Consider the following 12,595-nt stretch of genomic DNA (forward strand, 5'->3'; position numbering starts at 1 on the left):
CAAGGCAACTACCCATAAGAGCATTACAATAATCTAGCCTTGAGGTCATGAACTAACTGTTCCGCATTTTTCATTGAAAGCATATGTCGTAATATAGATATATTTTTAAGATGGAAGAATGCGGTTTTACAGATGCTAGAAACATGGCTTTCAAATGAAAGATTGGTATCAAAGAGCACACCCAGGTTCCTAACCAATGACGAAGGCTTGACAGAGCAGCCATCAATTGTTAGACAGTATTCTAGGTTAGTATGTGCAGAGGTTTTTGGTCCAATCATTAGAAACTCTGTTTTTTCAGAATTAAGTAATTGGAAATTACTAGTAATCCAAATTTTTATATCAGCTATGCATTCCGTTAATTTCTTGAATTGGCGAGTTTCGTCGGCATAACAGTGAAAACTAATCCCATGCTTCCTAATGATATCTCCCAAGGGTAGCATGTACAGAGTGAACAGCAACGGTCCTAGTACTGAGCCTTGTGGTACTCCATACTGAACTTGTGATCGATAAGACATTTCTTCATTTACTGCTGCAAACTGATAACGGTCAGATAAGTATGATTTAAACCATGCTAATGCAATTCCACTAATGCCAACATAATTTTCTTAAAGAGTCTATTTAAAAGAATGTTGTGGTCAAAGGTATCAAATGCAGCACTAAGATCAAGTAACACTAATAGAGAGATACAACCACGATCGGATGATAAGAGCAAATCAGTTGTAACTCTAATGAGAGCAGTCTCAGTACTATGGTACGGTCTAAATCCTGACTGGAAATCCTTGCAGATACCATTTCTTTCTAAAAAGGAACAGAGTTGTGAGGATACTGCTTTTTCTAGCATCTTTGACAAAAAGGGTAGATTTGAGATTGGCCTGTAATTGACTAATTCTCTAGGATCAAGTTGCATTTTTTTAATAAGAGGTTTAATAATAGCCAGCTTTAAAGTTTTCGGTACATATCCTAGTGACAAAAATTAATTAATGATATTAAGAAGAGGATCTATGACCTCTGGAAGCATTTCTTTCAGTAGCTTAGTCGGTATGGTTCTAACATACATGTTGATTTAGATGATTAAACGAGTTTAGACAATTCTTCCTCTCCTATTGCAACGAATGAATGGAAGTTTTCCTCAGGGACACTACAATGCACTGCCTGATGCGATACTGTAGAAGATGATTGCATATTTATAATTTTCTCTCTAATATTATCAATCTTGTAAGTAAAGAAGTTCATAAAGTCATTAGTGTTATGCTCTTTGGAAACTTCAGAAGTAGAAGCTTTATTTCTTGTTAATTTAGCCACTGTGTCAAATAAATACCTAGGGTTGTGTTTGTTTTCTTCTATAGCCCTATTCGGACGGGACTAGTTTAACATGGAGAGGTGGGGTAAAGTAATTATTACCAGAGCTTCTCAGTGATTTTAGTCCCGTCCGAATGTGCCATGTCAGTAATCATTACGGACAATGTCAGTAAAGATTACAACGACTTTTACCTTCAGTAAAAAGGTCCGGAAAAATTACCTCAGGTAATACTAATCCCGTGCGAATAGAACCGCTGTAAATATGTACGTAAATATTCCGTAATATCCTGTTTAAAAATAGTTTTCCGTGGTTTTTCAAGCATAGAGACGCTTGAAAAAGCATTCAGTTGCATTCTAGGCAGTGGGACAAATCTGTGGCAAAACTCAAGTGTTTTCCACACACCATTCAGATCAAAAAGAAGGTCGAACGCACTTTTTAGAGGCATGAAATTTCTTTTTAACGTTAGATCAGTGCCTATTACCAACATATACAATCTGAATTTATTTAATACATCCGACCAGACCTAACTGTTTTATATATACAAAGGTTATATATATATATATACAGTGAGGAAAATAAGTATTTGAACACCCTGCTATTTTGCAAGTTCTCCCACTTAGAAATCATGGAGGGGTCTGAAATTGTCATCGTAGGTGCATGCCCACTGTGAGAGACATAATCTAAAAAAAAAAAATCCAGAAATCACAATGTATGATTTTTTAACTATTTATTTGTATGATACAGCTGCAAATAAGTATTTGAACACCTGTCTATCAGCTAGAATTCTGACCCTCAAAGACCTGTTAGTCTGCCTTTAAAATGTCCACCTCCACTCCATTTATTATCCTAAATTAGATGCACCTGTTTGAGGTCGTTAGCTGCATAAAGACACCTGTCCACCCCATACAATCAATAAGAATCCAACTACTAACATGGCCAAGACCAAAGAGCTGTCCAAAGACACTAGAGACAAAATTGTACACCTCCACAAGGCTGGAAAGGGCTATGGGGAAATTGCCAAGCAGCTTGGTGAAAAAAGGTCCACTGTTGGAGCAATCATTAGAAAATGGAAGAAGCTAAACATGACTGTCAATCTCCCTCAGACTGGGGCTCCATGCAAGATCTCACCTCGTGGGGTCTCAATGATCCTAAGAAAGGTGAGAAATCAGCCCAGAACTACACGGGAGGAGCTGGTCAATGACCTGAAAAGAGCTGGGACCACCGTTTCCAAGGTTACTGTTGGTAATACACTAAGACGTCATGGTTTGAAATCATGCATGGCACGGAAGGTTCCCCTTCTTAAACCAACACATGTCAAGGCCCGTCTTAAGTTTGCCAATGACCATTTGGATGATCCAGAGGAGTCATGGGAGAAAGTCATGTGGTCAGATGAGACCAAAATAGAACTTTTTGGTCATAATTCCACTAAATGTGTTTGGAGGAAGAAGAATGATGAGTACCATCCCAAGAACACCATCCCTACTGTGAAGCATGAGGGTGGTAGCATCATGCTTTGGGGGTGTTTTTCTGCACATGGGACAGGGCGACTGCACTGTATTAAGGAGAGGATGACCGGGGCCATGTATTGCGAGATTTTGGGGAACAACCTCCTTCCCTCAGTTAGAGCATTGAAGATGGGTCGAGGCTGGGTCTTCCAACATGACAATGACCCGAAGCACACAGCCAGGATAACCAAGGAGTGGCTCTGTAAGAAGCATATCAAGGTTCTGGCGTGGCCTAGCCAGTCTCCAGACCTAAACCCAATAGAGAATCTTTGGAGGGAGCTCAAACTCCGTGTTTCTCAGTGACAGCCCAGAAACCTGACTGATCTAGAGAAGATCTGTGTGGAGGAGTGGGCCAAAATCCCTCCTGCAGTGTGTGCAAACCTGGTGAAAAACTACAGGAAACGTTTGACCTCTGTAATTGCAAACAAAGGCTACTGTACCAAATATTAACATTGATTTTCTCAGGTGTTCAAATACTTATTTGCAGCTGTATCATACAAATAAATAGTTAAAAAATCATACATTGTGATTTCTGGATTTTTTTTTTTAGATTATGTCTCTCACAGTGGACATGCACCTACGATGACAATTTCAGACCCCTCCATGATTTCTAAGTGGGAGAACTTGAAAAATAGCAGGGTGTTCAAATACTTATTTTCCTCACTGTATATATATCCGGATAATACAAATAATCCAGTGAGATTTGTGTATGCACAAGGAGTCTGACAACAGCCGTTATGATCTGATCTCACCATTTTGCATCATCGAGTCCGTCTGTGATTACATGAAGAAACAGAAAAAACTGAGACAGACTAAATCCAGAAGAACTGCGGGAACATCTCCAAGATGCTTGAAGAAACCTTCCTAGCAGTTTTTAAGGCTTTTCTGTACGCAATTATGCTCTCTCTCCACGAAATTCGAAAAATGTCTAGTTTTGTTTTCTTCCAGTTGCACTCCATTTTTCTGGCTGCTCTCTTAAGGGCCCGAGTGAGCTCGTTGTACCACGGCGTTGGACTATTTTGTACTATTATGTTATCTACATGTATATTAAAATCACCAACAATTAGGACTTTATCTGCAACCAGTACTAACTCCGATAAAAAAATCTGCAAATTCTTTGCCTAAAAGTGAAGGTGAAATTGACGTGACGTGTGGCCAAGTATGGTGTCCCATGCTCGGAATTTGTACTCTGTGCACACACACAGTATTGAACACACACACGGGCTGTGGCACCCTGGGAGATTGGGGGTTAGGTGCCTTGGTCAAGGCTACCTCAGTTGTGGGTAATGAGAGTGGAAGAGAGCACTGTTTATTCACTCCCTCCACCTACATTTCCTGCCAGTACTGAGACTTGAACCTGCGACCTTCGAGTTACAAGTCAGATTCTCTAACCATTAGGCCACATCTCTAACCATTGACTTGCCGCCGCCTACTGGGGACATTTCATTATCCAAGTATTGTTTCATTTTGTCATTCATTTCATATTTCTGTATTCAAAATGTTGTTTAAGACATTAATCTAATTTCATTATGCTTGTGTCTTTAAGACCCAAGGAGAGATACTTGGCAATAATTTCCACGCTGCAGAACAGTTTCAACAAAGAATCATAAAATCATAGCTTGCAAACAGACATAATTCATTTGCACATGATCATAGGAACAAGAGAGAAAGGGAATCTCCTGTCTGCTCAGTTCCCTCCACATATATATATATATATGAGATGTTTTATTAACAAAGTTCGGGAAGAGCATGTTCAAATGATCTACCCAATCAGTACGATTGGATTTGGAGGCCTATATATATATTGCCGACTCACCTATTTTCCTCAACAGTCTTTTCTGCATCCCTCTGCCACCCTGACTCCTCACTTTAGGCTAGTTCCTATCCCAGCCAGGGATACGGGGGAGTACTCTGGGTTCAGGCCACATTCCGAGCTCGGAGCCCTCCCCCGGACAGCACGCCAAATGCACATACTATTTTACTCTAATTATAAGTGTAGTTCACACTTACAAATATTTCGAGTAAAAGAGTATGCGTATTTGCGTGAAATATATATAGCGGACCCGTAATTGGTGCGTTGTCTCGACAAACTCGAGATCCGAGCCACTTAGATTCTTTATTGACAAGAGAACCTACGTCTTCAGCCCATTCTGAAGAATCATCGTCTTCAACAGCAGACGGGAGGACCCGTCTCCCGCTCCTCAGCCAGATCGACTTGTGATATGCAAGACGAGCAAGAAGCACTTTAATGGAAAACAGCTCACAGTGCTCACACTCGCCATGCTCAAACACAAGCGCTCAAAGCAGAACTCATGCGTATCATAACCAGGGATGGTCCGTGAACATGGAGGAATGCATCTTCTGATTGTTTGCGACATGACAAATTTCTTCACACTGACAGCTGAAACGCTAACTCCTAAAAAAGTGGACAGATAGAAAGTGTAGCACAAACACAATACGGTTCTCTGAAGACAAAGAAAACCTGAAAGTGCAACTGTTTCACGTCTGTTTACACCCTCTCACGAGCGTGCATCGTCAGAAGTTATTTACAATTTTTAGCGTGTTTGCCACACATACTTAACAACCGGTCAAACAAAGATGTTTTCCCATAGCACTAAACTACGGTGACCGGGAGGGGACATGTTCGGTTCACTTAGTTTTGTCGTGGCCACAACATATAAACTTGTGGGAACGTGATAATAAGTCTTGTAAACGCGATGTAAAGTCTTGGCCTTGGATCATATGTTGAGGGAACGATATATTTTTCTCGTGGCCACGACTTCATATTTTGAGAGAATGACATCTATTTCTCGTGGCCACGAGTTACCACACTGGTCAATACTGTAACCATATACAGCAGTCAGAGATGGGATGACTGATGAAATAACATTTTACTTTGAATTAGGAATGTTATATAAAGATATAGTGCGGTCTCTGGCATTGAGACATGGGTACGTAAGTGAAAGACACCTGAAGCGCATTCTTAAGTTGAATGGGCTTTTTCATCGGAAATTTGCTAGCTTGAATGAAATACTCGGGTCATGAATAAAGGATGTCGTTCCATCAACATATTACAGTTTTTCTCGATTGCTTAAACACATTTCTTGAAACTATGCCTCGTATTCTCAAAACTATAAACACAAATCCATAACGTCTCACCCAATTCCCCAAACATCCTATTTTCAGGTCAAAATGAAGCTCTACACTCAAAACCATTCACTCTTGCTGAAAAAACAAACTTTGCCCTCAGACAGGACACACAAGCCCTCAAAATCACACACACTACAACATAGTCTAACACACTGGTGCAATAAATTCAAAACAACATTTCCAAAACTGGTAAGTTATGTTGCTTGTGGTTCCCCCCATCACAAACCTTTTCACATGATGAACACAAAAGACACAACCAGTGGATACATTGGCACATTTTTATTCATACACAGAAAACACACACACACAAACATTTTTTTTTCTTCCTGTTTTACTCTTTTTTTTTTTTTTTACTCTTTCTTTTTTTACTCTCTCCTCTATTTTTTTTTTATATTTACTTACAGTAAGATGTGTGTGACCAACATATGACAGTAAAAGAGCACACACAAACCATATTCTAATATGGAATTCGAATTGTATTGGAATGGTAAAGAGTGTTGGGACGTGACAGGAGGGTTTCCACTCAAGGATACAATATGATGGATAAGTCTAAGAATGTTCCACATATGGTTGAAATACCATCATTTGCCTAGAAAGATAACATTCTGGGAGTCAAGACTATAAAGGAGAAAGGATGCCCTCCCTTCACTGTCACACTCTGCAGCCACTCTGTGTGACTGTACGACTGCTGGCCTTTTCTTGCAAGAAAATAAACCTCATCAAAGACTATTGGAAATGTTTGTCTCTTATTCAGTGATAGAATTTTGTTTGCCACCACACCTCCCTGAAGGTTCTCGAGGTGACGGTAAAGCGACTCAAATTTGGCCTTACTCGTAGCCGAGCCTCCCTCATAGTCATACCATTGACTAACACATGGGCAACTAGAGTGGCTTGAATTTCATCTGAGACTGCTTGTCTTCTTGTCCTTGACCTTCCTCCTTCTCATTCTTATCCCTCTTCCTTCATGTCTTTCTGGATCCATTGTTCCAAAACGCAATAAACTGATTTGGGCCCTTTTATATATCTATTGAAGGTTCTGATTGATGTGTGTTAAATTTTGACTCTTAGTGTTTCCACCTGGATAATTGTGTGCTAACTGAGCTGAAGCTGTGCTGACTTGAGTGAACAATTTTGAATGCTAGTGCTTTCTAAATGACAACAAGGTCTAAGCAATGAGAAATGAAGGGATTTGTGTGTAGAGTTTTGCAGTGACAGTTCAACAAATCTGACTCATGTGTCAAAACAGGGAATAGTGTTTATAGTTTAGTGAAATGGGTGTGCTTTTTGATAAATGGCGTTATGGTTTTGAAATTTTAGTTCAAAAGCCTGGTTATAGTGTTTAAGCAATCGAGAAAAACTGTAATTCGTGGCCATGAGAAATGAATGTCGTTCGCTCAACATACGATCTCGTGCACACGAGATATTATGACGTTCCCATGACTTAATATCACGTTCCCACGAGTTTATATGTTGTGGCCACGACAAAACTAAGTGAACCGAACATGTCCCCTCCCGGTCACCGTACTAAACTCAGCGCAGCATTGAGAGTAAATGTTGATAGGGAACAGGCGGTGTGCCAAATATGCAGGTGAGGGGTAGTTGTGGGTGCAGATGCAAAGTAAATTAATATTCAACAAAATTATTGATCTGACTGTACGGACGCTGTTGTATGAGAACTAAACTGAGCTGGACGATGACATCATTTTTTGCAGAACTGCTTTGTAGATGAAATTAACAAATTAATAATTGATGGTCTTTACTACAGAACTGAATCAACACTGAACTGACTTTAGCTGAACAAAAGCTGAAATGCATAATGACTGTTATCACTGTAAAGCTGCTTTGAAAGAATCTGTTTTGTATAAAGCACTATTTAAATAAAGGTGACTTGTCTTGTTTTGTGAGATAAACTAATATTTCACGGAACTCGTAGATTAATTTATGTCTACACAGAAAAAAGCCTTGTCTAGGTTTTGCCCCATTACGGTTTGTGTAAAGCCATTCATTAGTCTGGTTGTTTGATGAGAAAGAGATGAAAAGTAGTTGCAATAAACGCTTTAAGAATCCTTACAAGTGTAGCCATCGAAACCAATTATCCGAAGGTACACAGACCGCATGGACCCGGTCCATATGACTCTTGCAAAGTCTTCTGAAGTCAAATAATTTATTAAACCATTGATGCACAAGTTTGAGAGTAAAAAAAGTCTGGTATTCAAGGCATTTGCATATATATATATATATATATATATATATATATATATATATATATATATATATATATATATATATAATTCTCTTATGCTCACCAAGACTGCATTTATTTAATAAAAACAGTAATATTGTGAAATATTTTTACCATTTAAAGTAACATTTTTCTATTTGGATATACCTGTATTTTAAAATGTAATTTATTGCTGTGATGGCGATCCATTCCTTAGTGTCACATGAAAGTAATTCAGTATTATTTATTTATTTATCTTACTCACCTCACACTTTTGAATGGTTTTGTATTCATCAAATGACTGATATTTTTATGTCCTCTCCACTCTTTTTGACCCCTCAGTACCCCACACTGGTTTGACCACGGCAGAGTACTACCACCAGATGGCCCTGCTTGCAGGTCACCGCAGCCCTTACGCTGACATCATTCCCTCAGTGGCATCCACAACAGGGGCTGCGAGCAACGCCCTGCACATGGAGTACCTGCAGGCTATGGAAAGTAAGTTTTCCACTTGCATACTCTTTTCTGATGACTACAGCGTCCACCTATCCTATCCACCTATCAGAGGGGCAGATTTAGGCTATATATTTAGACTATTTCTAACCTTAACCAATCAAAAAAGCTATACATATATATATATATATATATATATATATATATATATATATATATATTTTAGTGTTCAAAGGAGATAAATGGTCAAATGAGAGACTAGTTGGAAGTGGAACAAATAATACATCTTTATTTCCTTCAAAACCATTCCCAAATAATTAAACTGGTAAAATTGAGGTTTTTCTGAGAAAAAAATAAGTGTGTGTATGGGGGGGATGGGGTGTGCACAGAACGTATGCAAATGAGTTATTTTGAAGAGTAAATAGGAAATTAGGCACGGTGACTGAAGAGAGGTCAGGTGGACTGGCCCGTTAGTCTTTAATGAGAATGCATTTAGCCCGTCAGCTTCCCCACTCTGCCGTTTCTCACAAACTAATTAAAACTAGCCAAAATTGCATGGGTATCAGAAAATTAATTGCTATTAGGTGGGAATTGGAATGTCCCACTATTCATCACCGGAGAAATCCTTTCTACTGTGGCACTGTTTAAGATTAATAGACTGAAACAAAACAATTAGGGCCACCATTTTCAAATGAAGATGTCGCGTCCCCCCAACTTCAAATCGCCTGTGATCAGCCCTTGGTAATAACTCATCCTATTTTAACAATGTGTGTTCCACGCCAGCCAAATTAACACTTTAAAGCTCTCTTTTATGATATATAGACTCTGAGAAGGGAAGTGAATGAGGAGAAGTGCGTTATCTAGAAGCTTTTGTTAATAATGGGGATGGGATGGCACAGTCGTAGTTTAGAGCTCAGTTCACATCAGTGTAATTACTATTTAGAGAAGTACGGACTAATGAAAGAATGAACCTGTACTGCGTATGTGTGTTCAAGCCGTGCATTGTTCAACCTGTTAGCTGCTAATTAGCCAGTGTTGATTAGATTCTACTTATTACACACCTCAGTTTGGACCCTCTGCAGGATGTAGATGGAATTATTGTTTTTTTCCCCCACACTTTTTTGATAATGATGTTTGACCAAGCATGTAATATTTACTCATGGAATTGTCAGGAAGATGGAATTGTCACAGGAATTGTCAAAGATTGGCTCATCTTCAAACCTAATAAATATATATATATATATATATGTTTTAGGCAATTTCTTACTTTGGCTGTTCAACCATCATGGTTCTCAACATTATTGACTCCAAGGCAATAATATCACAATTGTCCACAACAATATTCAATTCTTTCTTTTCAATTTACAGAAATTATGTGTGTCCATTTTTAAGTAACTAAAATAATTATAATTAAAATTAAAATAATTACATTTTAGAATTTCAGGAGTTTGTGGGTAAATTAAATATACATTTTTAGTAGTTTAGCTTATTTTAAAGCTTGTTTTGTCTCATTTAAAATAATTTTAAGTCATCTTGATGCCTTAAAAGTTTGCTGAGGCCCCCTTGTAGGCCCCAGCCAACTGGTTGAGAACCACTGTTTTACCTATAGCTTAACCAGTGTATGCCAGTAATAGACCAGGGCTGCATTTCCCAAAAGCATTGTAAGCCTAAGTAGATCGTAAAAACGATCGTACGACTGATCTATCTATTACGGTCTGTTTCCCAAAAGCATCTTAATTTAAGTAGCACTTGAAAATCATCGTAGATCTACCAGTGCTCTGGAATAATCGTAAATCCCTAAGTGCATCGTAAGAAGAGTTATGAGGTCATCTGCAGGACAACTGGCAGATTACACCTTTATTCAAGTGCATGTGATTTAATGTGATTATAAGGTTTCGATTGTACTTTAAGTTTATTGTACACTTTATTACTCCTTTTTTGTTTAAATTAATTTCTAAATTAAATTATTAAAAAGGGCAGAAAAAACAAAAAAATAGAAATAATTTAATCTCAATTAAATGAATGAACAAATTTTTTTATAAAAGATGAAATATGCTTCAAAGACTGGGAAAAATAGGGATTAACAAAAAAAAAGCTGTCAATGACTTGTACCATGTATTGGGCATTTCTTGGTTGGCCATCATGTGGTCCCATCATGCCATCTTTGACCTCCTCCTCCTCCACCACCTCTTCATCTTATTCCTCCCTAAAGGCGGGCATACACTGTGCGATTTTCGTCCGATTTTGAGCCGAATTCTGACTCGTGCGACTCTTTTTCGGGTCGGGCCGATTTTCAGCTTTGTCGTGCGTCGTTTGTCGTGCCGTGTTCGTGCAGTGTACAGGGGGAAACGAGAGGCGATTAACCTCTCACGACCGGCAATCGGATGGTCGGATGAATTTCAGGCATGTTAGAAATTTTGGTCGCTCCTCGTGACTATATCGCACAGTTGAAGCAGAGCTACGAACCGATTGCCCTAAACTCAGTGTTTTTTCCCTCACTGCGCCTGCGCGAAAACAGTTTCATCTGCAGCAAAAAAAAACAAACAAAAAAAAAACGAAAAAAGGGAGATCTTTAAGTTCTGTAGTTCAAAGCTATTACTGTTGCTTACCTCCAGTTCGTGTTGCAAAATGGATTAACCATTACCCACTTCTTCCAAGCCACCGGCGATGTACACTTTGCCTCTTTTATTATATAAAAAAAAAATTTGAAATAAAGCTGTTTTTAATTTTCATTGATGAATTATTGCAGTGTTTGGACATATTATAGACTGTTAATAATTAATTATATGTATATAATTCATTGTAATCGACCTAAAGTTTTAGACAGTTTTTAATGAGGAGAAGTAAAGCTTCTATATGTAGGCTAATATTTTATTATCCTCACAGCGCGTTGGTTATGCGGTGATGCGCTATGAAATTTGTTGCGTGGCTATTTAATTATAATAGCCTATCAGTTTAATAATAAAAGTAGCCTTCCCTAATAATAATAATAATACAATAATACTAGCCTACTAATAATTTAATATATAAATTGGAAATGCTCAATCTTCTTGATATTGATAGCTGATGCTTATTTTGACAATATCTCTGGATAGGCTACATGATATCGTCCATAGGCGCAACCCGGCACGAGGATTTATCGCGCTGATTCGCGCATATTTCACACGTATAGTGTGAGCAGTCAAGTCGCAGCTCGACGTTCGGACCGTACAGTGTGAGCACATAAATCCTGAGCTTTGGCTTTACATCGCATGCGATCTACTCGTTCAGTGTGAGTAGGTTCCTTGCTGAAATCGCACAGACATCGCACAGTGTATGCTCGCCTTAAAGGCGGGCGTACACGATGCGATTTTTGCTGTTTTTACGAGCTCGCAGACGTTTTTTTTCACTCGGGAGAAATCGAGTGGAATCGGTGATGCTCGCATGGTCGCGGCTCGCAGCGTGTGAGAGGAATTACGAGCCGAGCCGAGCACGTTATGAGCACCATCCCGACCTCCCGATCATTTTTAAACATGTTTTAAAAATTCGGGGAGTTTTTATGTTGAAAGGAATGGCTACTGTTCTCTGCTTTTCAACAAATCATTTGCACACACGTTTCTGTCATTTTTTTTATCTGAAGCTTTGCCTGCATGCAACATTGACGGTCTCTGTGTTTAGCGCGAAAGCTCACGTGATTGCTGCCGGCTCGGGATAAAATTCGTGCAGGACAGTCGTGCCGTGTACCAGCTGCTTTGACGCGATTTTCAGTTAAACTGACTCGCAACGTGTGCAATATCTCACAACCTCCCGAGTGTCCGAACTCGCACCGTGTACGCCCGCCCTAAGTAAGGACACTCTCATATGTCCTGACTACAACTACAAAGATTCTCAAACTCCTGAGGTGTGTGGCTGCAGTCTGGACAACAGAAGATGGAGGCTGAGGCCTGGGTGGGTTGTTTGGAGGACTAGGAGATGTGCTGGAAGATG

At 39.1% G+C, this 12,595-nt stretch overlaps 1 protein-coding gene across 1 annotated transcript in view; it reads left to right on the forward strand.

Moving 5' to 3' along the window:
* gli3 (GLI family zinc finger 3) overlaps positions 1–12,595 on the forward strand; it is a 185,906-nt gene that overhangs the window by 135,988 nt on the left and 37,323 nt on the right. Inside the window, exon 6 of the mRNA XM_084103079.1 lies at positions 8,519–8,674. Coding sequence (XP_083959205.1) covers positions 8,519–8,674 — 156 coding nt within the window. The remainder of the gene's footprint in view (positions 1–8,518; positions 8,675–12,595) is intronic.

The sequence above is a fragment of the Abramis brama genome (assembly GCF_963993115.1).
Source record: "Abramis brama genome assembly, chromosome: 24".
Taxonomy (NCBI): Eukaryota; Metazoa; Chordata; class Actinopteri; order Cypriniformes; family Leuciscidae; genus Abramis; species Abramis brama.